Source organism: Lytechinus pictus, chromosome 11, assembly GCF_037042905.1.
Source record: "Lytechinus pictus isolate F3 Inbred chromosome 11, Lp3.0, whole genome shotgun sequence".
In the NCBI taxonomy this organism is placed as follows: Eukaryota; Metazoa; Echinodermata; class Echinoidea; order Temnopleuroida; family Toxopneustidae; genus Lytechinus; species Lytechinus pictus.
The window spans coordinates 18,454,963-18,482,618 of NC_087255.1; the positions used below are offsets into that span (position 1 = coordinate 18,454,963).

Consider the following 27,656-nt stretch of genomic DNA (forward strand, 5'->3'; position numbering starts at 1 on the left):
CCAGTATTCATGGTATTATATTAAAGAAATTACTTCGAAACTATTGTCAACCCTCATGCTTCATGATGATAACCCAGAAAATTCCCTGAATAAATAACCAGACTGAAAATAATTGATGAGCAAAGGATTAAGAGTCGAAAATTGCGAAGCGTACGTGGTTCAGATGAAATAACACAACAGAAAGTGCGGATTTTTTTGCTTTTTTGTGTTAGCAAGATAAATCAGAATATTCTGAATAATAGGCTCTACTGCTTGCATTGTCAGAGTAACAAATAAGTTTGTGAAAATTTCCGACCGATAAGATGGTCAATATTAACAAAAATTCGGATAGATTCTAACCAATAAATTGGTTAATTTTAAGAATTTTTTGTCATTCACCATCGCATTGGTTATTTTTATGACATCATGGCTAAAGGACAGCTCTTCTTCTAGCATGGCTAGAGAACTGGGCGAATTTCATCCGGCCGAGTTTTCCTGATGGGAGAGGTCCTGATATTCTACGTTGAACAGAGTATTCACTGCCGGATTTACTGCAAGTTCTTGCATTTTTTTTCGTTTCATGTCATACCATCGATATCCACACATGAGTAATTCAGACCCCCATTCACTCACGTGTTAGATCATATCAAGGGGCAGCGATCCTGGGGGCGGGGACACAGTGCCCCCCACTTTTTAAGCACTGAAAAGTGCCTTTTTTTACACAAGAAAAATGCCCCCTCACGAACGTGTACTGTGCCCCTTTCACCTGAGGAGGACCCGTTTTATGTGTTACCAAGTGCCCTTTCTCGTATAAGTGTCATTTTTATAGCAAAAATTCCCCCTCTTACGTGTTCTGTGCCCCTTTCACCTGAGAAGTGTCAGTTTTTTGTGTGAGCAAGTGCCGCATTGCCTTCTTGTAAGTACCCTTTCTCGAATCAGTGCACCTTTTTACCCAAGAAAAGTGCTCCTCACGAACGTGACCTGTACCCCTTGAGAAGGACCCGTTTTATGTCTGAGCAAGTGCCCCCTTGCCTTCTTGTAAGTGCCCTATCTCGTATCAGTTCCCCTTTTTACCCAAGAAAAATGCTTCACACGAACGTGTTCTTTTCCCCTTTCACCTGAGAAGGACCCATTTTTTTGTTGTTAATGAGTGCCCCCTTTGAAACGAGAAAACAATATTCTCATTTTTTATGTTACTACAAAACTTGTAAGGATAATCCTACGCGCCTTAAGCTTCATGAGTCATGTGAGTGGGGTAGATAAGCAGAGGAAAAGGAAAGAGAGAAAGGTGAGATATGATATTATTTTCTGAATATTGTCAAAATCTATCACAAAACTGAATTTTCGTTATAAAAATGTCAAAATATTTGCTCGCTCGCAACTTCTTATAAATTCACGTGATACGACATATCTAACAAATAATAAAGTTATTAAAGTTTAAAGTTTAGCAATATTTTGTGAAAACAGTCGTCATGAATATTCATTAGGTGGGCTGATGATGTCACATCTCCACTTTCCGTTTTCTTATGTTATTACATGATCATAAGAAACATCGGAAAGATCTTGAAGGGATGGTCCGGGCTGAAAATATTTATATCTTAATACATAGAGTAGAATGCACTGAGCAAAATGCCGAAAATTTCATCAAAATCGGATAACAAAATAATAAAGTTATTGAAGTTTAAAGTTTAGCAATATTTTGTGAAAACAGTCGTCGTAAATATTCATTAGGTGGGCTGATGATGTCACATCTCCACTTTCCGTTTTCTTATGTTATTACATGAAATCATAATTTTTTTCATTATTTTACTTGTGTGAATAATATATCTCCCTTATCATGAAATAAGTTGCAGCAATAAATATCTAATGCACCAAATGAGTTGTCAATCCAATTTTTGTAGTTCTTGGAGGAAAAATTTTTAATAAACCTAATTTCATATAATAAAATACAAAAGAACAAGTGGGGATGTGACATCATCAGCCCACCTAATGAATATTCATGACGACTGTTTTCACAAAATATTGCTAAACTTAACACTTCAATAACTTTATTATTTGTTATCCGATTTTGATGAAATTTTCGGCATTTTGCTCAGTGAATTCTACTCTATTTATTAAGCTATAAATACTTTCAGCCCGGACCATCCCTTTAAGTGCCATTTTAACACACATGTATATGGGAGTATGGGGAATGTTTTACGCGCGTGGCACCTGTGTGTGCCCTAAATAGTTAGTGTCCCTGTATCACTAGACACTATACAGGGACACTACTAAATAGAATGTCATACTGCCCGCTCACGACCAATGTTAGAAATTCAAGTAGGCACTGTTGGGGGCACGGAAATAAATTTTCCGTATTTTGGGGCCCGGCTTGGGGGGTATTCATAAAAATCCAGGTCAGTTTGGGGCTATTTGGGAATGATATGAAAATGTAAGTGCTATTTTTTTTTTTCATTTCAAATCACACAAAAATTGCAGAATGTCTTCTCAGATAAAAGCATCCAGAGATTGGTCAAGGTTGTCATTTTTCAAGCAATCTGTCTTATGATGACAACCCCCCTGCAAATTGTGAATGTTGTATTAGATCATATTCCTTTACAAGGATGTTTATAGTACAGTTGTTTTACTATTCAAGAACAGTAATCAACACATATTGTTTCTTATGTAATGAAAGATGCATTATACAAATTATCACTGGCGGATCCAGGGGGTGACACATCCGGCAAGTGCTCCCCCCCCCCCCCTTTGAGAGTCATAATCAAAATTTTTAATGAAATATGCCATTTTAACCCTAGTGTGCCCCCCTTTTGAAAGCGAGGACCTTTTTTTCTCTTTTTTGGCTTGTCAATTTTTTTTGCGGACGAAATGTGCTCCCCCCCCCCTCCCCTTTGGAAAGTCTTAGATCCGCCCCCTGCGAATTATATGAATGTAGAAGAAAATAATAAATCAAATAAAAATTGAATTGAAGTGGGATTGGAATTTGACAAAAAGTTATTTCTTTTTTATATTAATATTTACTAATGGACGATCAGTTTTAAAAAAATGTGTTCCCAAAAATAAAAGAAAACACTGTATTAAAAAAAAAGTTACTGAAAATGTAATAATAATAATAGGCATTTATATAGCGCCATCTATTTAAAAACATCTATTCCGAGGTGCATTGTTATGATTATTATTACCCCGGCTTTAGCTCGAGCTGCCTTTCAGCGCTCGTGCATTCAAAGAATTAATCCTACCGGGTACCCATTCACCTCACCTGGGTCGAGAGCAGCATAGTGTGGATAAATTTCTTGCTGAAGGAAAACACGCCATGGCAAGGATTCGAACCCACGACCCTCTGTTTGGAAGGCGAGAGTCAGAGCCACTAGACCACGACGCGCCCAAAATTTATACAAACTTTCCAACCGACCTTTACATGTACGATGCTGAACAAACTTGTCAGACTTTTTTTTTAAGAAGGATATTATCGATTTTAGTGATCATTTTATCAATCATCCATTATCTACATGATTGATCTATATACAAGCATATTAATGTAATCGATTAGTGATCATTTTGTCAATCATCCAATGTCTACATGATCTATATAGGCCTATTAATATTATCGATTTTAGTGATCATTTTGTCAATCATCCATTATCTACATACAGGCCTATTAATGACCGTGCTTAAAACTCATTATGATGAAAATATGATTATACGATATTTTGACTATAGCACTACATTTTTTTTTAAATTTCATTGGGAGGGGCTAAGCGGCCACCCGCCCTTCACAGGAAGGAACCACTGAACGAATTTGAAAGTTGGGGAAGGGCTTAACATGCATAAAATATAACCCCCCCCCCCCGAAATTGGTTCCAAGACCCCTCATCTGTATGCAGCTGGTCTTGAGATCAGTGCCCCGTAAAACCATGAACCTATTACAATAGGTCCATGGTAAAACAGAGCTTACTTAGCAATCATCGTAGAACTCTTTTTTTTCTACTGATTACTTTGACTACAACAATGTACAGTATTATTGATCGTAAAACTAAAGTGTATATACGATTAATCGCTAACCTTTGTGTTTTGGCGGGACCCTGATGTTTTCCTTTGCGCTGACCGTCTATCTTTTCCCGCCGATTCATTCACTATTTCACACCTATAGATACAAGGTACATTTTGCACACGTCACCTATGAAAGTGATCACCCATTAACCCCATTTTCGTTTCAGTGATGTTTACATTAATCAGGAAAGAACAAAATACATTATGTATAACAGAAACACTCTAGCTATCTATTCCGACCGGCATCCCATAATGACGAAATGAAAGGCAATTAAACATAACTGCGTAACAATTCACTTTTGTATCTGAATCTTAAGCAACATCAATTATCCCTTTTGTTTATTAATTATAATTTATGTTTAAGTTTGTTGTCGTTTATTTCAAATTGGGGGCGGTTCTTCGATCGTTTGTACGTACTGTTCACTCGTTCAGCTAGAAGTTTTCGGGCACATTGCCCTCAAAGAATGACTTGGGGTGGTTTAAAAAATATAACGAAACAAACACGTGTTTAATCTAACAATATACAGTTTGTATATACACCAAAAATTAACTGATTACCTATTTTCAAGATGCAAAATGTTGCAATCTTTGGGCCTTTACAAGTAATCATTTAACTGCATAGTGTTTATAAAAAAGAATGATAGCATCTGATAAAATTTATTCAATTCCATTCAATTTGCATTTATTTCATTCTCGATTAAAATACATAATACAAGACATGAGAAACTATTTACAACAACAGAAAAAAAAAAGGAATATGAAATCGGGAACTGCATAAATAAAGCTTAGAGGTCTCATTCAAGCGCAGTTCCCAGAATATTGGTAACATGGTTACGAAAATGATAAGATAACGTATTAAACAAGGTATATTAATAACAAAAAAGTGACAATTTACAAGAGAGAAATAACTATACATATTTTTTGAGATATAGAAATTGCTTCCTTTTTTAAGGACTAGCCAGAGTGAGTTACATCTCTAGTGGGAAAACAAAATGTGGCTAACGAAACAACTTTGTTTGGAAGAATTAATATAGATTCATCCAATCTTAAAAGAGTTGGCCCAAAAAAGGCCCAATGTTTAACCATCACTGGGCAGCATTACGTTCCACACAACTATTGGTTAAAATCTGTCCAAATTGGGTAATAAAAACTAATAATTGGGAAACAAATTTGCTCAATAATTGCCCAATATTTATAAATATATATATATATATATATATATATATATATATATATATATATATTACCAACATAGTATACCCAACACAGTGGACAGTATGTTGTGTATCAGAAAAGGAGGATTTTTTTCTGGTTGATTTTGTTGCTACTTTTTTTTGTTCTTTTTTCCCCTGTTGTTGCCGTTGCTGCTGCTGCTGCTGTTGCTTGCTGCTGGATGCATTTTTTTTTATTTATTTATTTTTTTATATTTTCAAATTTTCTTTAAAAGAGATAACTTGCAAGAAGATTATTGATGTGCAAAATGTAGTACTTTTTGATGAAACGATAAAAAGAGGATTGTAAAAAAATGGAATATGTGATACAATTTTGGGGCATTTAGATGAATTTGACCTCTGCTAATCGAACCAGCTGGTTTTCCGGTGTGTGGGCTATACCGATATGCGGTAAGAGTATTCATAAATAATGGAAATAAAAAGAAAGAATCTCTCTTCAAAGGAAACAATGACCTGGGAATTTCGGACTTTAGCGGAATCAGCCGATTTGGTTGTTTTTCTCTAATTTTGATGGTAAACAGGAATCGAGACTAAATTCGGGTTTGCTCGACCTCTGGTTTCCAATTACTTTATATATAATAGTTCCATTGACTTTATTGATTCTTTATTTCTAAGGGAGCTTTGTTTATAATTTATAGACCATCTTCGCAACTATAGTAGGCAGGGTGCAGTAGGTCAAAATTATTTGTTTTACACGTTTTACTTTTATACCAATTCGATAGAAATACCCATTCAAGAACTTATCGAGGTGAGAGTATCTCCAAACCACAATTTTATTGATTGATTTCCAATCGATCTCTAGATTGATTTTTTTTTTATTGTAAATTCTTATGGAATTTTAAGAGTATCAACTGCAATCGCGAAAGAACTAATAGTACCCCGCCAACCGGAGGGGTATGGGAGTAAACGGATGCGCCGCTATTATACGCGAGATTTTTGGTGCGGGAGGCGGGGGGGGTGGAAAGAGCACAGTGTCACACGGTGGACTACACTCTAAAAAAAATATTGGGTAAAAATGCTCAATGAAGGTAATTATGTGTCCAACCAACATGGGCGTTTCTTTTGGGCATTTTTATTTATCCAGTGTGATATTTTGCCCATTCTAAAGTAATTGCTGCTTATATTTTAACCTTACTGGACAATAATATGCTTCCCGCATTGGGTAAAATACTGTCCCAAATTGGTTGGACACATAATTACCCTCGTGATGCTGGTTAAAATTTCACCCAATACTTTTTTCATTGTATCTAGTATAAGAAAATATTATTCACACTGATCAAATGCTCAAATTTAACAGTGCAAATACATTTTCACACTGTGGACACCTCGACAGTCTGACTGTTCACAGCGTGGTCACATGGTCGACTATAATTATGTGAATATAATAGACGAAATGCTAAAATGTAACAATGTGAAGGTGATTTCACATTGTGTTCCACACTGTGGGACAATGTGTTCTATCCAGTAGGGGCGGGGGTGACACTCTCTTAGAAGGACTGGTCCCTATCGAAACAACCCCCATCGCCCCGCCCCCCTCCATTAAAAAACGGAGATTGCGTCGCATTGAAGTTACCATCCCCGCCGCCACTTTTCGAACCAGATTTACTCCAGCACTGTCTCAATCCAATTTAAATCAAATCGATCGCGTCCCCCCCCCCTCCCCGCTTTCGACTGTCCTGCCATTGTTTACTTATCATTGAGAATCATTAATTTTATACCAACTATGAAATTCATACCGTTTTTAATTAGTTTCATGTTTGACTGTTGCTACAATCATTCATGCCATTTTAACCGTATACGCCCTGCATTATGGTGGCCTATAACGGAAACAATTTGCAATATGAGGTGAAATCGAAAGAGATTTGAAGCGAAATAATTGATTTTGCATGGGTCTAAATAATGAGGAAATGAAGTATGGTTGTCATTAATAGAAATATTCTCTTCCTTTCCAGCAATTATTCGATTGTCGGAGTTAAGAGTGCATGTGAAGGTGAGAGCTTTATTTTGGACAAGAAAACAATCAGAATTGGACGTTTGTCACGCCATTTTTATCATTATTATTTTTTTTTTTTGGGGGGGGGGGGGGTGGCATATGGTTTTACCAAAGCAATTTTTGAGGAATGGGAAACCAAAGCTCTAGCCCTCCGAACACTTTCAAAAAGAGTATGAGAATTTAATTTAATCGAAACACAATTACATGAGATATAAACAATAGAGTTATTGTGGAATATTCAGTAGCTCCATAAAAAGTTTCATTTTCTTTCGTTCGCTACTCGGTCACAAATACTGTTACGAATTGTTATGCCGGCCTGTTTTTATAAAGGACAGATGGAGGTAAGTGTGCCATTGAAATAATAATTACCATGGTAACAGCGATCAACAGCCATCAAAATCAAGTTTTGCATGGTAATAAACACAGTGGTAAAATTACAGTGAAACAGGGTCGATTGTCTTTTCTAAGGTTTTTTTTATAATAATTTTCGTCACGGTTCTCTATCTGAACAGTGGACCACTGGCTGATTCAGGGGGGGGCACAGCCGGCCCGTGCCCCCCCCCCACCCCTTTGAGAGACACAATTAAAATTTGTAATGTAAGTGGACCATGGCAGATCCTATATTCTAGAACCTCTTCTCCTTCTCCTCCCCCTCCTCCTGTCTCATCTCCTTCTCTTCTTCATATTCATCCTCCTCCTTGCTATTGTCCTTCTTACTCCTTTTTCCCCATTATAATTTATACCCCAACTTTTAAGCTATAATGTTGGGGGTTGGTCTTAAGTGAAATACAACAAAACCTAGAAATGATGCAATATCTGACCCTTAATGTTAATTTGGTGTTTTTTTTGTTTGTTTTGTTTTGGAATTCTCTCAAAGGATTCAAAAGGTAAGTTGAAGAAAATAAATTCTTCCTAAAAATGACTTAAGACTTGCCCGAATTTCTCGTACGTTCATCTTGCGAAAGAGGAAGAAACATGAGATAACCTCGCATAGTTGGAAGGATTTTGTAAAACCGAGAATTATCGGAATCAGGATTTTTAGTGTTTTTTCTGAGAAAAAAAATGTTCATAAAAAGGCTGCATGTCACATATCGCGATCTCGAGGCGAATTCGTACAAACATGGAGATTCCTAAGATTTTTTTTGTGACCGTAAAAGATACAGGATTTTAGTTTTCCGTCGCCCATTTATTTCCGGAACTCCGGAAAACTAAGAATTCGGACAAGGAAAGGGTAAATGAACTGACCAGGAAGAGATATAATATGCAAGAGCCAAGAGGGATAACTTTCTTCATTGATAAGTACACAGTTTCAAAGAAAATGGACCGTTAGCATTTACAAAGGTCAGTTTATACAATCCTGGTCACTTCCCGTGTACGAAAGGTTTTTGGGGTGGAATCTACGAAGAAACAGGTTTTAAAATGAAAAGTCTAACTGCATTACTATATTGAGCATTTCTTTAAGTAATACTTTATTCACATTTCACAGAATATTTTTATATACAGTTTAAACTATCGGGCCTGCTCATAATCGCATAATCCTCTCTTCATTTTCCTTTCTTACTTCTTCCTTTTCTTATTCTCCTCCATTTTCTTATTATTTTTCCTCTTTCCTTGTTCTATTCTTTTCCATTTCTTCTGCTTTTTCTTTAGTCATCTGTTTTCTCCTACTCCACTCTCTTTCCATTAATCTCTAAAAGTCTATATTCATCCATTTTCTTATATTCCTACCTATCTATCTATATTTATATATCTATCTATCTATCTATCTGTCTGTCTATCTATCAATATCTATCCATCTATCTATCTTATCAAACTATCTATCTATCTATATATCTGTCTGTCTGTCTGTCTATCAATATATATCTATCTATCTATCTCTATCAATCTATCTATATATCTGTTTGTCTGTCTGTATGTCTATCTATCAATATCTATCTATCTATTTATCTATCTATATCTCTATCTGTTTATCTATCTCTATCTATTCTGTCTGTCTGTCTGTCTGTCTGTCTATCTATCAATATCTATCTATCTATCTATCTATCTATCTATCTATCTATCTATCTATCTATCTGTATGTCTGTCTGTCTGTCTATCAGTTTATCGATCTCTATCTATTCTGTCTGTCTGTCTGTCTGCATGTCCGTCTCTCTGTCTATCTATCTATCTATCTATCAATCTATCTCTATCAATATATCTATATATCTGTTTGTCTGTCTGTATGTCTATCTATCAATATCTATCTATCTATTTATCTATCTATATCTCTATCTGTTTATCTATCTCTATCTATTCTGTCTGTCTGCCTGTCTATCTATCTATCTGTTTGTCTGTCTGTCTGTCTATTTATCAATATCTATCTATCTGTCTGTCTGTCTGTCTATCTATCTGTCTGTCTATCAGTTTATCGATCTCTATCTATTCTGTCTGTCTGTCTGCCTGTCCGTCTCTCTGTCTATCTATCTATGTATCTATCTATCTGTCTGTCTGTCTGTCTATCAATATATATCTATCTATCTATCTATCTGTATGTCTGTCTATCTATCTATCTATCTATATCTGTCTGTCTGTCTGTCTATGTATCTGTACATCAATCTACATATACGTATCTCTCTCTGTCCCCACATCCATTTCAGACTCGTGTAAACACTTAAACCATCAGTCTAGCCGGATCATAACAGTAAAACCGATATCATTGTGGTGACATATCCATCTATTACCAATTATAAAACAAAATGCTGCTAATGTTTTTAACTGACCTTTTTAACAGTCGTTAGAACCGCAAGAAAGATTCCAAGGAAATGATAAAAAGTGAATATCATAGCTGGTTTCCTCCTATTATTAGCCATTGCACACTACCCCCCCCCCCCCCCCTCCTAGGTTTTACCAGGGATGCCAGGAAGTTCCACGGGTGACGGGCAGATTTCATTAAATACAATGATGTAGAAAAAAAAATAAGAGCCTACTGGCGCCTAAAGAAACAGATTATGCATCACTGAAATAAATAGAATGTATGATTTTTTGTGATCCAAGCTATTAGATTAAAAGCTTGGCCTCAAATTAAATCTGATACGCGATTACCGATCCCTCACAAATTATATGATCTTAATACAATTGGCAATTAGATCTCTATGTTTGCACCTGATTACTTTATTTCATTTTATCTCATTTAAATGAATAATATTTTGCAATGTAAAATGACACGTAATCGATAGTAACATTTTGGGGGGGGATTACAGCATATAGTTATGCTTCTTTTTAATTGTTTTTTTTTTCGGTTTTTTTTTTGTTTGCTATTTTATTTTGTTCATTGGAAATGTATTCTTGTTTTTTCTCTTCCACCTCCTCCTCCTTGTCCCCCCCCCCCCCTCTTATCATCTCTCTATACTGGTACTTTTTAGCCTCTCTTCCAGTTTTCACCCCTCCCATTTTCTTTCCTTAATCTCTCATCTCTCTTTCTTTCACTATTTGCCCTTTTCACTTATTTCCCCCCTTATCTCCTCTCTCTCTTCTACTTTTCACCTCTCTCACTTTCTGTCCCTATATCTCACAGTCCCCCCCCCCCCCCCTCTCTCTCCTTCATTAACCACATTAGAGTTTACTCACATTTCCACTCGACAACCACAAATCCGGAGTCTTTCCAAGTACAGACAAATCTAAACCAAACATTGCAACCTCGTCTCTGCTGGGTATTTAATAATGAACAATATGGAATTGTAAACACACAATCATCATACGAGGTACATGTATTCCACGTTTGGTCACATATCTTGACATCTGTACAAATCCAAACTTAAGACTATGCACCACAGAAACAGAACAAAAATATCTCACTATCAACATTTTCTGTACATGTGCACCAAATAAAATAGATAATGGTCGACAACTAGATGAATCCTACCTTTTACAAAGTTAAATCAGCTTTTAAATACGCAAGAAAAAACATTCAAAAGAATGAAATTGTAAATGACACAAGTCCATTTAAGAAAGGCCATCTATTCTGCTACATTTTATCTATATTTCATCTATGATAAGTGTAGGAAATACAATTTTCAATTTTTTGCATTTCATCACTTTTTATACCATGATTTCGGTAGATCATGATGGGATTCCTCCACAACCCAAATTTGGTGGGAATCGGTCCACGGGGGTCCAATATATGACCTCATGGATACACAATTAGCTCCAATGAAATCAATGTATTACAAGGCTGGTGGGTGTTTCATAAAGCTTTTCGGAAGATACGAATGACTTTACGAACGACTGGTGATCCTTTCTTGTGCTATCTGATATAGCCCTATGTAATTGATTTATGACATATGTTCCAGTAGTGCGTAACTTTACGAACAGCTTTATGAAACACCCACCTGGCTCTAAATGTTATATGCCAGTCTTGTCGGACCAATAGTACATGATTGTAATGGGGCTACTTGTATATTTATGAGGTCCTACCTTGGGCTCCCATTGCCTTCATGAAGAATGAACCATTTAAGGAGCAAGAATAGTATTGCAACTTCTCACTCTTCACTATTTATATGCCCGTCACACCAGGAAAATCAAAAAGATGACCAAGGCTGGTATTCAATTGTAAGTATTGATTGAATAAGTAATTTACTTAATATTTTACTTGGCTAAGCAGAATGCTAACATTCATACTCAATTCACTTCATTTTTTTTTTCTTTATCAAGCCATCATTTAAGCAAAATAATAACCATTGTGATGTCACAAAGCCAAAGTCAAATAATGCGCAATGTATGTATGGTTGACTTCACGTATGTACATTTTGTAAACTGCACGCAAGCCAGCCTGAAGTCAGGGAGGTGGCTGACTTGGATTTAAGCAAAATGCTTAGCCCAAAAATACAACAGAATACCAAAGATGGTTAAGTATTTTACTTAAGCAAAATACTTAAAATTCTGGCTTAAGTATCAAATTGAATAACTGGCCTAAAGCTATTATGCTATTCCCAAAGACATAACATTGGTCAGTTTTGTTGGTGTGTGTGTAACAATAGGGTCAATCATGATCATTAGAATCTACGCCATCAGATAAAATCAATGTGAGATTCATATCGGCTTTCCTGCTTAGAAGATAACACCCACACTTCCATGCGAGTTTCCTGTTTCATGTTTGAATCATCATGGATACAAAGTTCACCAGGAGAGGGCGATATGTTAGGTAGACTGCTCTCAGATTATGTCCCGTCACGATTCCTGGCCATGGCGTGTTTTCCCCATGATATACAGGCCTATTCACAACTATAGTTGCACAAATCACTATCATATACAGATACAGATAGCATGATAAGTGTTGATTTGAAGTGATCTTTTCCTGTGGCTTTTGCACATATAAACACTGCTATGCTACAGGAAGGATACATATATGATTTGACGGTTTTTTTCATGGCTACCATGCATATGCTATGCATGGAACAAAAGCGCATGTTTACGGTATAAGTGTAATACGGAAGTAGTAATTCAAGAAATATTGCAAAATGCTGTATATATCAACAATACAAAGAAAATGTCTGTTTTGAATAGGCAGATAATTAGTAAGCTCCCTTCTTCAGCCCATTGGCCACAAGAACTGTATGGTTCCTGTACAAAGTCTGTAGGATTAGAGAATTATGCATTCAGACAATGGGATTACTTTAAACATTTCCATTCATATATTGCATAACATCTCTAATAGTTTATCCATCACAGACTGTCCTGTTCCACAAAGACTTGTTATAATAACAAAAGCACAATTCTCTAACAAACAAGATGACTATCAGCCAATCAAATTGAATGATTTCAGTAGCTTAAAACCGTCAATGCGATTCCGTTAACATAACAAGTTTTATGAAACGGGCCAGCTACTTCTTTACTCCATCACAACTAATGTTTGATATGTGGTCAAGTGGATTTAGTTAACAATATGATACAAATCCTCTGAAACTGCTCTTGATATGTATAAAAATATAGTTGTTGTGATATTCATGTACCGTAATTATATGATTTTGTGCACTTATGCATTTAAAAACTAGTATAAATGTAGATAGTCAAATTGATAACTTTTTTTAACAATACATTTTTTTTATATATCTTACGAAGAGTTACGATTGATCCAATCAATCGTAACTCTATGGAAATCCATCAGTGTCATAATTTTTTCTACATGAAATATGAACAATGTCCTTTGTAAACAAAGATAAGCACAGTGAATTATCCAGAAAACAATGAATCCATGAATATATATCATAGCTAGAAAATATTTTGAACAAACATGCATAACAGATGTTGACATTGCTGGCCATCCATAGTTGTGATTGATCGGATCAATCGCAACTCTTTGTAAGACAGGGCCCAGGTGTTACTTGAATACTCCTGAAAACCATTCTTGATATCAGTTACACTTCTAGAGCCTTTTCTAATTTTCTAATAGAGAATATTCATATACTTCAAATCCTACTGCTACACCTATCATTTATTTTACACTCATTACAACACAACTTAAAAAAAAAACACCATCTCATCTCAGAATCAGATAGCTGATATAATATGATTGTAGAAGAAATGATTGTTAGATTCTCCTTAACACTACAAATGGAAATTTCAAATTACATATGAAAAAGAGATGAAAAGAACAGGAGTGAGAAAAAGAAAATAAATCAAAATGGCATCATACAGTAAGCTCATAATTAGAAAAGGTCAGGTCATATGATTGGGTGCAACTGGGGGGGGGGGTGGATGAAAAGTGATGATGGATGAAAAGTTGAAAGCAATATTAACATTTTAGAGTGATGTGGAAAGGCAAATAAAACATTGGTGAATAAGACAAAATGAAACTCTACAAAAATAAACCAAGACAAGTTTATACACAAGGCAGAGAGGGTGTGAGCAATAGAAACCAAATTCACTTTCATCCTCAATCACCTCCGTAAAAAAATGCATCTTAAAAAAGGTGTATTATCATTTTTTTTTCATCATCAAATGCTAGATTTACAAAACAAACATTCAACACATTAATACATAAGAAAAAATAATAATATTAACAAAATACAACTATACCTGTTTCTTTTAATGATTCTACCTTTCCAACTTCCTTGGTTTTTTTTTGTCTTTTCAAGAAAAAAGTTGACCTTCTTTCATAAACACAAGTCTTTTCTGGCCAGGCTTTAAATCCTATGAAACCTTGTGCTACTTGAACCAATCTTCATACAAAAGCTTTCTAGAATACAGAAGGAGCCACCTTATTGAGTTCTACTATAAAACTTCATTAACAGTAGACAAGACCATTCAAGACCAGTCGCTGTAGTTCGCCAAAGCACTTTTCCTGCAAGCGGATTTCAGCAAATACCAAATTAAAAAACAACCCTCCACCAAGTCTGTGCATTACACCATTAATTGTCTGAAACTCTAGACAGACCTTCATACCGCTTCCGAGAATGCAGAACCCAAGTAACTTGATCAACTGTTGCAGTCTACCTTCTATTACTGTGCCTTGATCCGTAGCCGCCGCTACTCGCGCTCGGCCGGGACGTAGCACGACGTAGGAATTCCTCGCACTCATCGGCATGGCGGTCATAGGACTGTGGAGTCAGGTTTACAGAGTTAAAGATGAATGAAATTTGTTGCTTTAAACACTGATTTCACATGAAAATCCGTAGAATAAATAAAGATTAATTGTCACTACATCATCATGGACCATAATCTGGTACAGTTAAATAAAACTGAAGTTTGTGAAATCTAAGCTGAAATACAGTTACACTGTAGGTCACTAACATAGATAAGCACATATGGGACAGTGTATTATTACAATTATTTAGAACAAAAAAAAGCTTCAATAACTTTCATGGGGGTTTTTCATGGAAAGTGATAACCAGTGATTCTCACAGACGGATGTTATAAGCTACTATTAATCCTTGCATCTGATTGGCTGAGAGCACATTAGTCAGTGAAAACCACTACCAAACTTTCCACGAAACCCTCCCCTTGTGGAATCAGACATCATCAACTCACCGTTCGTCCCCTGCGATCCTTGTGGTCCCGCTTGGACCGCTCTCTCCCGTGATCACGTCGCATCCTGCGATCTCCACGGTCCCCGCGATCTCGATCGCGATGATCCCGGTCCTTGTCACGTCGCGAGGAAGGCGGGGAGAGAGGTGGCGGGTAGTCACCCAGACGGTGAGACGAGAGGGGCGGAGCAGGCGGGTACGACGGTGGAAAAGGCATCATAGGGTCGTAATAATTCTGAAACAAAATAATATGGTTTATACAAAGATAATTGACATACAAAACATTGACATCTTTTGCTTTTATCTCATATTTTTGTTGCTGAAAATTTCGAAATTACCTGTTACCAACTGGAAAAATTTCAAAAATAAAAATAATAATAATTCAACCCACTGACTCTGGGTACCATGGCAAAATCTTACCTTATATGGAAATATAATAATTATACTTGCTTACATAGCACTTAACACTGACTTTTTCAGAAATCTCTAAGCGCTCTACAGCAATGCAGCACAATTACCCTAGCTTTAGGAGTGCAGCTGTTATGCACACTGCAGTTCAAGGAATAAATTTCTTACCACGTACCCTTTTCACCTCACCTGGGTTGAGCGAAGCACAATGTGGGTAAATTTCTTACTGAAGGAAAACCTGCCACGGTTTGGAAATGAACCCACATCCCTCAAATTGCAAGACTAGAGTCATAACCACCAAACCACGACAACCCCCACATATAACGAGATTCATATAAATAGTTGTATACAGAGTCATCCACATTTTTGTTCAACTTTATTCCTAAGAGATGAAACAGAGAAATCAATGGATGCCACAAAACTTTTGAACACATTCCTCTTAAGAGGACTCCAATGCTTAGGAGTTAACATTTGTGAATAAGTCTTGCTCTTCCTTGCCATAATGGCAACCAAACAGATAATGTCATGACCATACACCACTGATCTTTGACAAATACCTAGCATACATGAACCAGGGTGCTACATAAGCACTTGTCCGTTTGCCCGGGGAAAGTAAAAGTTAGAGTCGGGCAAGTGTTTTGAAGTAAAGACCAAAACTACTTGCCCAAATTTGGCAAGCAAAATTTTCACAGTAGAATGACAAAAAATAGGGTCGGTATGATATATTGACCCTAATTTTGGTCATGGCAGGCAAGATAAAATCACTTTGGAAAAAGAAATGCAATAACAAAGTAGATCAGTTCATGTCAAAAGAGAGGAAAAGGTCAATGGTTTATAAAACATCAAAACTTTCTTTTGGAGAGCTAAAACTTTTTTTCAATGATTTTTTCGGGCAAGTGAAATAGATTTTTGGGCAAGTATATTCCACCTATTAAAAAATTTACTTGCCCAACCAGGCAAGTGCTTTTAAAGAGTTATGTAGCACCCTGCATGAACCCATTCTTTCACTGAAAAACCCCAACACGAATTGAAGAATTAATCTGTCCACCTGGGCCCATAACACAAAGCTTAACAATCAGCGCAGATCACTTTTTTTAACGATTGATTGCATTGACTACAATGTAAAATTAATCCCTGAAAATCAAGTGTACGACTTATCGCTAACCTTTGTGTTATAATCAGACCTGCCAACCTTCTACAATAAAAAAAAGTATTCTTTAAGGAAAAAATTACATTTTTTGACAAAAAAGAGTATTTTTGAAAATCTGTCTCAATGTAACAATCGCCAGCCTGTAGTGAGATTGGTGAAAAAAATGTGAAATGACTCTACTTTAAAAAATTGATAATTCACCCTTTTAAACATGTGCTTGAAGGCAAGAATTGACTTGTTCTTTTCATGCAACAAATTACTGGCCCGACAGTGATTTTTACTGGTCTGAGACCGTCGGACCGGCACTAGTGTCACGCACTGTGTATAATACAAACTCCATGATTGGAAATTTTTTTTTTAAGTAACAAATCATACAAAAAAAGTATTGGTGTATTCATAGCAAAAAAGAGGAACAAATACTTTAAAAAGAGAACGGTTGGCATGTCTGTGTTATGGACTCGGATCAATGTAATATAAATAAAGGTGACGTCCCAGTCACACCAGGAAACTGACACCAAACTGACAGACTGGATGACATTCAAAATAGTGTATAAGCCATTATCAGTTTGGGGTTGAACTTGTTTGGTGTGACTGCACCCTTGTACTGTAGTTTACCTGTGAAGGGTAAGGAGGCATTGGCATGCCCATGGAACGACTGGAGTAATCACGAAGGTAGTCGGAGTAGGACTGCAAGAAAAGCATATAATGTAGAAATTAATTGGACTACATGAAAACTGTACTTTATTGTATGTGTAAGTACCAGTTACATTCATAAATGAGGGTAGAAAATATTAGTTGGAGAGATCACAAAACAACAGCTGAAATTTATGGAGATCTTCCACCTATCTCCGCCACCAAAATTATATGCAGATTAAGATTTACTGGTCACTGTTTGTGAGCATGAAGTTATTTCTAATATACTTTTGTTGCACCTTCCTCATAAAACTACAGGATGGAGACCTTAAAACATTGTTGATTGTATATGTAGGGTAACAAACAATTTGTTACATGATTTACCAACTCTCATGTCAGGTCGCAAAGCCTGGCGCAGTATTGTCGATTCATTCTAAAATGCGTCCGATTCGTAGTAGTTTATATAAAGAAAGTTTTCTGTGTCAGTTATGGTTGAAAATAAATATCACAGACATTTATGAAAACAAAAACCACAGAGATGACACTTCCATAATTTTCAGGCGTGACCCTTTTGTCAAAGAATCAATTCCATACTATTCACAAACGTTGACTTTCATGTTGGACGCAATAGGTCTTAAGGTCTTATCAATTCAAAATTTTTGGCTTGTGGAACAGAGAAAAAAGATAATAAATATTCAAGTAGTTATATCTTACAGCCTCGATCATTCATTTTAGGAGGAATAAAATCACAGGGGCCCGTATTCTGAAGTCGGGTTGAACACTAAATAGACAGGGCTATTTCGATGCCTAAGAAGACTGGGGGGGGGGGGGGAGGGGGGCTGATTCAGCCCCCCCTTTTGATCTCAGCCGTCAATCGCGCGATTGCGACGAAACTTGGTACGCGCGTTACCCATGGCATGATCTACAAAACTGCAAGATCAAATTCTTCGAAAAATCTCAATGCTAATTAATTATGCTAATTTATGCGTAAAATTAAAAGTTTGCTTTAATTAACTAAATAATGCCCCTAAAATGCTAATTTTTGGTACACAGACACTTTATATGAATCTGATCAAATGTACTAAAAAAAATGTCAAAATCACATTTATTTTCTCATGTATTTTATTGTTTTCTAAATTTCTTATGTATTTCCTTGTTTTTCGACTTTCTGTTTTTTATTGTTTTTTCAAGGGAAATTGTCGGAGACTTTATTTTGACCATAAATAAGATGGAATCAATTGATTTCAATCAGTAAAGGAAAAATAATGATACATTTATGAATTTTGGCTAAAAAGACTATTTGCATTGGATTTTTACACAAATTCATGTTTTTGTGCAATTTTGGGTCTGCATGCACTTACAAAATGTTGCGTAATTTCGATACCGCGTGCCTGGGGGTCGCAAATTTGGTCTCAAAAGTTGCGTGAGACTTGAATGTAAAAAGTTAGTGAGTGACGCGGTAAAAAAATTTTGCCCAGCGGATTTATCACGAAAAATGTCCAGGGGGGGATGAATCAGCCCCCCCCCCCCCCCCCAGTCTTCTTAGGATTAACTTAAACTCAGGTTTAAAGTTGTGGTTTAAGTATGGTAAGCCAAAAGTATCAAAAATTTTTATTAAGTTGTATGTTTCCTATGTTTACTGTGCTCTTTCCTGATTCATTGATGGTGAAGACAATAATATATTTATGCTTCCTAGGCACATATGAATGATTTGAGAGCCAAATGAGCTCAAGTATGATATCTTTACTGTTAGTGATTTATGTAACAATTGGCTATCCATACTTAGACCACAACTTTAAACCTGAGTTTAAGTTAAACCCGCTATCAGAATACGGGCCAGGGACTTGTAATACTTACTGGTCCGAGTAAGAGATCCCTTGGAGGGTCAAGAAGGGGCGGGGGTGGGGGTGGGGGAGGGGGTCTCATACGACGTCGGTCTGTGAGAGAAAGAGACGGAGAGAACAGGGGAGAAGAGATTATTAATACAAACATATTAAATGACAGCCTTGACACTGATATACCCAAGTTCCTATGATGCCACATTCTGAGCAAAGTAGTATTATAACATACACCCACTTGAGTGAGAACGCACTATTTCTCTAATGAATATACATATACTGTATTAATTCCATGTACCAAAAGAGAACTGCTTTTCTCATTAAATGAATAAAATCATATTCCATTTTTTTTCTCTGTATATACTTAAAGGACAAGTCCACCCCAACCATTAGTTGATTTGAAAAAATAGAGAAAAATCCAACAAGCATAACACTGGAAATTTCATCAAAATCGGATGTAAAATAAGAAAGTTATGACATTTTAAAGTTTTGCTTAATTTCACAAAACAGTTATATGTACATCCTGGTCGGTATGCAAATGAGGAGACTGATGACGTCATCCACTCATTATTTCTTTTGTATTTCATTATATGAAATATTATAATTTTCTCCTCATGGTCATGAAACAAAGATTAATTCCTCCCTGAACATGTGGAACTACCATTGTTTAATACTATATGGTTATGTCAAGTTGGTCCTTATTGTCAAATCTGTAAAAAATGAAATATTGTATAATTCAAACAATAAAAAACAAAAGAAATAGTGAGTGATGGACATCATCGACTGTCTCATTTGCATGTTACTGAGATGTGCATATCACTGTTTTGTGAAAAATAAGCGAAACTTTAAAATGTCATAACTTTCTTATTTTACATCCGATTTTGATGAAATTTTGAGCGTTTTGCTCGTTGGATTTTTCTCTATTTATTCAAATCATCATTTATCTGGGGTGGACTTGACCTTTAATACTAATCTCAAACAGTAAACTAAATATTTATACCACACAGTCAATGAGAGACCACACACAGTTGATCAGTTCACTGGCAGTACCAGAAGTATCCAGGGGGGGGGGCATTTCTGCTTCCAAAAATTTTTACGAGCAAGGCTTCACTCATATGTGGTTTATGTCATGTTAAATTTGACAAGCAAAAAATAAGTCTTCACTTGAGTATGAACGAAATTTTCAACTAAAAATACTTTGTATGCCTTTCAAAACGGATAGATGTGCCCCCACCTCAATCCGCCACTGGGTCTATTTGATCTTGCTTAAATGTCTTACCATCCCTATTGGATTGCATACGTCGCTTCATTCCCCCTCGAGGTCTGTAATCACGATGGCTGTGATTGTCTGGGCGTCTGCGTCGGGTACTGTTGCATAGAAGAGGAGGGGGATAACAAAGTATAAAAACACATGGGTTAGTGTCTGTTTGCAGATAGAGATATTCATTTGTTTATTGTACTATATTTGTCAATCATTTATTACAGAGACCATACACAGTACATTGTCATTCATAGACTCTTAAACAGATCTATTAGTCAATTCAAACATTTTTGAGGGTACACTAAACTTAACCTCTGAAAATGAGAAGGACCACTCAAAAGAGATGTGTTACTACTGAATAACATCAATACCACAAAACGTTCTTGAGCAGCTCAAGAAAAGAGACTACAATTTGACTTTTTATCAGGAAAATGTCTTGCCATAGACTTCCTATAAGAAACTGCTCAGGTCATGTGTTTAACAATCACATGACTACTCTAATAGAAATTTATCCAAATGTTTTCTTTTCACATACCTATAATATGCCATAAAGAATTTCAAAAAATATGATTGCAATCGAATGAGACTCCCACGAAAATAAATCACTGGTTTGAAAGCAAAATGGGGTTTGACGAATCAATTGAGAAATCTTCAATATTTTTTTACTACTGTAGCCTAATAAAATAAAAAGAACAAAGTTTGAAATTTCATATAAACTTTGATGCACACGATAGAATATAAAAACAAATTTTGCAACAATGGGCACAATCGAAGTCTAGTTTGCCGCTAAAACTGATGACTCTAAATTGACATTCCACTGGTCTAAATCATGACGATGAAGTACCGGTACTTTAAAAAAAATCCTCTTGTTTTTTCGTAACTTCTACATATCTAATTTCCCTGCTCAACACTGAGAAAATAAAGAAATACATGTGAGTATTGATACCTGACTTCTTTTTAAGTCTCATAAATTTGCATTTTGTTTTAAAACTTTGCAAAAATGGTTGAGGCGGACTATCTGCCCAATAGTTTGTTTTTTCCTAATAAATATACTATTTGCTTTGAATTTCAAAGGTGTGTGACAAGGATTCTCTATTGGTCCCCTTCTATTTTACTTCTGTTAGTTATTACCAATGGCAAACTTTCTTTCTTTCTTCTCTTCAAAAAAAAAAAAAAAATCAATTGAGATGAGCGATTTTTAAGATGATAAAGTTGTTCAGAATTTTTGTTCTTAAATTGAGTTTCCTTGTGCAAGATAAATCCAACAAGACCTTGGAATAAAAAAGGTCCCCACTCACACCGCAAATATGTCACATACTATACCAGATGACGTGCTTGTGTTGTGGAGTTCATGGAGGGAATACCACCAACATCTAATACCTTTAATATGAGTCCCATTTGAAGTATTTTAGTTGCTCATGGTATTCAGCTGACTAATGAAGATCACAGGCTAGGGTTTTGGTCCTTTTATTTTGATTTACACTTATCAACAGTCCATGCAATCAGTGTAAATTCTTTCTCTATTCATCTTTAAAATGTTCATTCAGATGTTTTTCTTTCGTCAACTGACTAAAACTTTCCCTACCTGCTTTTCACCCAAATGCCCCGGGTGAGGGCACATCATTTATGCTGCACATGCAATAACGTCCATGTATCAATGGTATCACACAAAAACATTACGAAAAAGATCAGTCTTTATAAGCATGATACCATACAGTTCATTTGCATACAGGGTGGGCACAAGCTCCACCGTGAATATGCATTACAGTCACATGACAATAAACAGTTCATTAACATATCTCATGAATATGCAATATGCTAATATGCTACACTCCACCCACTTTTCTGATTTCTCCATTGCATTGCATCATTTGCTACACACACCATAAGAACAGATGGTCCAAATGATTTGTTGGCAAAGGTAAAATGTAAGCCACGCCGCTAACTAACATCTGAATTCCAAGTAGTCCTACGAAAGAACATGATGGCACGTAACGCAGCACAGAGGCAATTCCAAATATTTCCCTCGCATCACATCAGGTAAAGATCCTGCATGATCCTATAAGATTGGTCCTCATTTTTTCCTGGCACATAATCACTGGTAACATCCAAATGCTTAGGAGAGAAGTGGTAACAGTCCTTCTCTTTTCTCCTGCTACCCTTTCTAAACAGAGCATGCACTCTCTCAAAGAAGTAAACATTAAAGGATTGTCCTAGGGTAGGGTGAAGAAAATGTTTATGAGGGGGTAAAGTCCCAGATTTAGGTTAGAGCACTGAAGCCTAGCCGCACACTGAGATGCTATCAGCTACCCCAGCTACTAGCTCCACAAAGTACTGGTCGGAGGCTGAAACTTTTACAGAAAAATTGGGAGTTGGGAGAGGTTAGTGTATATAATCATGAAAAATCTCAAAAATCCCTAGTTTATCAAGAAGGTAGACAGTTAAAGATGGATTTTTAAAAGAGAATATGATAGGATAAAGAATATCACTAAATCACAAACAGAAATCGATATCTCTAAGGACGATATTTTTGTTTTTAACCCGACTGATCACTCAAAAGAGAAGCTTAAATTTAAAAAACATTTGTTTTCTATATTACAATTATGCAAGATGTTGAGGCACATGAAGAAGTCAAATGAATAACACACGTGGGAGCATTTTATGAAGCTCTTTGTCAAAGAATCAAATTGTTATAATTTACCAAAATACTTCTTTTTTTTTTTACTTCTGACTGGTAAGGAATGAGTTTAACTCTGGAAAGCATTGACAAAACTTTTCATAAAACATTCCCAAGCAAGTTTCATTCCAGTATTCTCCTTGCGACAAGGTATGGGTACAAACCATGAATTAGGGATGCTGTTGGAAACCTATAGGCATAAACATGTTTGATATTTTCAAGACACATTTTGTAGTATTGAATGTTGTAATTTTTTAGCACTGTGATGAGAAGGAGAGAAATGAGTGATGTAAAGCCACAAAATTAAACAGATTCTACATAATACTAAATTTGCTTGTCCATATCAAGGGCCAGTTCTCCACAGATGATAACTCGAATAAAATTATATCAATAGCTCCTGATTTGCATCATTATGGGATCAACCTCGATGGCTATCAATGGAAATGTTTTATCTAACAAACACCATAGTTTGATCATCTATAACAAATTTAAATACAGATTACCAATTGATTGCCTATTTGACATTCTGGGAAAAAAAAGAGATTAAAAGATTAAAGATTAACCTCAATTGCAATTCTACAGAATAATTTTCCCCATATTGCATCACAATTTGCTCTCCATTTTTTTTAATGATTCCTAAAAACATAATTATTTTGTGTATCAAATATTCATACAGGACTGTGCAAAAGGGTGAATTAATCTTTTCCTCAAAGATAAACCTGCTAAACAAATTTGAAAGGTAAATTATTCCCTGCAAATCCAATCTGTAAAGTACAAACACTGGCTATGCTGAAGAAAATCTTCCGTGGCCTCAAAACATAAAGCTAAACGATCAATCATACATAATAATCAATCCAATCAATCGTAGAAATCTGGTAGGTGTTTCATAAAGCTGTTCGTAGGTTATGAACGGCTTCACAAACAAACATCCGATCGTGTGATTAATGGTACGCACCAGATTTTCATTGGTTGTTGATTAACATCTAATCCCCATGAAAGGGTCACCAATCATTCGTAAAGTCGCTTGTAACTTGCAAACAGTTTAGTGAAACACCCACCAGGCCCAGGATCCATCGCTAAGCTTTATGTAATGTGGCCCTTGTCATAATCGCAAAGATAATTCCCCATCCCAGGATACTTTAGAAACTCACAAATTGTAACCCCTACATAAAACCAAAATCTTAGATTTGCATATGACACGTACTGCAATGATGTGTGCAATTGCTTAATATTCACAAGCCTAATATTGTGTACATGTAGGTGTTTATATTAAAGGGATGCTCCGGGCTGAGAATATTTATTTTGATCAAATTTTCAGTATTTTGTTCTGTGAATTTTACTCTTTTTATTGAAATATACAGTGTAAATATATTCAGCCTGGAGCATCCCTTTAAGCATAACTTTCGTACACACTTAATTACTTGTGAAACAACCCCAGGGGCTAGTTGCAGAAAGAGTTGCAATCAATCGCAACTCTAAAAATCATGCGCAACTTGATTTTCAACCAATCAACAGCGCGCATTTGGGACTTGCGATTGATTTTTGACTTGCGTTTAAGCGCAACTCTTACTGCAACGGACCCCAGATCTGTCAAGTTCTCTTTTAAAGTTTCATAGTAATGGTTGAGATTGAAAACAGAGCTTTTCTATTGACATACCAAACACTATTATGAAGCTTTAAGAAGCTTTGAGCTGGTACTCTCATTACGGTGCGTGGTATTATACATGTGTTTAAGAATAGACAAGAGTGGAAACTCAGTACAATGAGGTCCAAGTGTCCAAAATACTAATATACCAGGGGTGGTGTTTCACAAAGAATTAAGTGTGATTCAAGAGTCATACTTAAATGCTGATGTTCACATGTCACACGCAATCTTATTGATAAATATGCAGTTGCGTGTCCTCTTTGCATAATTGGACCAATGTGGTGATGTTTTGTACAGTACTCAACTGAGATTTGAAAAAGGTTGAGATGAATTTTATACAGTACGCAACTGGGAATAAGTATGACTCTAAGTCGCACGTAACTATTTGTGAAACACCCCCAGAACACCTTATACTAAGATTCTGAAGGAACTAGAAATGAAGTCGGAAATTATTCCAAATGATACATCGATGGAGACCCATCAAGTTTCAACGTGATACTCACTCCATTCTGACTTTGGGCACCGGTCGAGGATGGTGACCGGCCTCCTCTCTCCGCCGGCGAGCAGCACGGAGGATCTCCACCACATCTATGTTTTCATCACGCGGGAAAAGCCGACAGACGCTTTCACCGCACTTGGGCTCGATTTCCTGTAACAAAATAGGGTAAAGAATCATGCTTGCACTGGAATCTGGTCTGAGAATAGTCTATATCTGGTCATTATATCCTGAAATTTTCATAAATTTCCCATCACTTAATTGTCAATCTTCATAATTTATATTAATCATCGTATCTGCAAGATCAACAAAGCTACCAAACAACTACAAGTACTACCTTTACAACTCTGGAACGAAAAAATACAACATTTAGCTTTTTTTTTCAAAGTTTTTATTGAAGGATTACTATAACTAGAGTATCCTACATGTCTCTCTTTACAAATCTTGACTGGTTTTCTATCAGGTCACTGAAATGGATCAGTCTAGTCCAGTCTCACAAAGAGTTGTGATTGATCCGATCAACCTCCACTTCCCGGAACCCCAATGTCATATTTTTTCCTACAGGAAATTTACCCAATGTCCTTTTGCAAATAAAGAGGAGCAAACTGAATTGTCAAGAAAAAGAAGAATGCATAATATCTAGAAAACATTAATCACAACTCTTTGTAAGACAGGATGATACAGAAGTTTCCTTCGTATCAAGATTAAATTCACCCATTGAAGGATTACTGTAACTAGAGTATCCTACCTGTCCGTCTCTCCCAATCTTGACTGGTTTGCTATCATTCCACGGGTTATACAGATGAGTGGTCTTGGTGAAGGGTAGATCGTTTCTGGTAATCCAATCAACCTTGAAGACTCCTCCCAGGATGGAGCGGTTCATCCCGTTGGGAAGCACCCAGTTGATAGGCTGGCCGTCTCTACGGGACTCGCACCGCATACGGGCAAATCCTACAGTAGGAGACACACATCAGGACATCAGTAATGATCTTATATTCACACTTTTTAATGTACTGGTAACTTCGACTCAATGGATTTCTTTAGGGACCACAATTTAAGAGGTAGAGGAATTCTTTTGCCCGTTTTACAAAGAGTCAACTTCAATCGTAACATGGCTCAGCAGCCAATCGCAATTGAGGTCTCCATGTTTTTTCCAATAATGACAAGACACCTTAGTTGTAGGTCTTCATGAAACATGCCAGTTATGTCTCAAGCCACGATTAAAGTCCCGGCATGTTCTGATAAAATATTATTCTGTAGTCATCACTGGTGTGAGTATTCCACTTCAGAATTGGATCAAGGTCTAATTTCATAAAGAGTTGAAGAACAATGCACAATTTCTATAACAAAATAACTATCAGCCAATCAGATTGATGGATTCCAATAGCTTTTACATGTTATTGCGAATTTCTCATTGCAAAAAGTTTTTTGAAACAGGGGCCCTGTCTTACCTTGGAACTTGCCACTTTCTTTGACAGAGAAGATAAGAAGCACGTTCCTGGATTCGCGGAATGCCTGGTTCAAACGCTGCTCGTTGTAGGGTAACGTGGACCATACGCCCTGCAATTAAAATCAAATTATTTCTGCATTAAATCTGAAAAAGGTAAGTAGAATGACTGAATGAGCAATTTACAATAAATATTGAAGAAACAATATTCATAACCTATCCCTCAAAAATGCAGAATATAAAACATTACACACATTTATGTTGCTTTTTTTGTTTATATCGGCTTATTTAACTCATGGAAAAAAGTTGAATAAAAATATTGTAATTACCAGTACCGCGGTAAGTGGAAAATATTTAGCAAAAATACTGAATGCCTTGTGATTTTACGGCAACAAAATTCTATAATCTAAAAGCACAACATTATGCTAGCTCATGATGATGCTAATTCTATTACAGAAGTTAACATAACACATCATATACAAAATATTGATGAAAAAGGCAAGATACTTATGATATAGGCCTACATATATATTGTGATGAGGTTGATGTCTGCAAGAGTCCATTATCCATGTTATACAACATTCACTTGTTCTTCCAAGTTTACATGAATGATATTTATTACATGGTCACAAGCTCCTCATCTCCACTTATGTTCTCTTTCTCTTTCCTCCCAACTTCTTTCTCTCCTTTCTTATCCCCCCTCTCATTCTATCAACAGTCCCTCTCCCAATTCTCTCTCTCTTTCTTTCTTTCTCTCTTTGTCTTTCTAGTATCCAACAATCACTGAAAATGTTAACAATCATTTCCTAATACATGTACGAAAGGGTACACGTGGTTGGATAAGCTAGAG

At 36.2% G+C, this 27,656-nt stretch overlaps 1 protein-coding gene across 1 annotated transcript; it reads right to left on the reverse strand.

Annotated features, from left to right (window-relative positions):
* Nucleotides 1–10,927: 10,927 nt before the first annotated feature.
* On the reverse strand, nucleotides 10,928–27,253 carry LOC129270925 (YTH domain-containing protein 1-like). Its single transcript, XM_064106914.1, has 8 exons — nucleotides 26,811–27,253; nucleotides 26,108–26,310; nucleotides 25,367–25,512; nucleotides 20,560–20,648; nucleotides 19,300–19,379; nucleotides 17,425–17,496; nucleotides 15,256–15,486; nucleotides 10,928–14,825 (listed from the first exon to the last, which is right to left on the reverse strand). Exons 2-8 carry the CDS (start codon nucleotides 26,297–26,299, stop codon nucleotides 14,718–14,720), a joined length of 918 nt encoding a protein of 305 aa, XP_063962984.1. The 5' UTR covers nucleotides 26,300–26,310; nucleotides 26,811–27,253; the 3' UTR covers nucleotides 10,928–14,717.
* Between the last annotated feature and the right edge of the window lie 403 nt (nucleotides 27,254–27,656).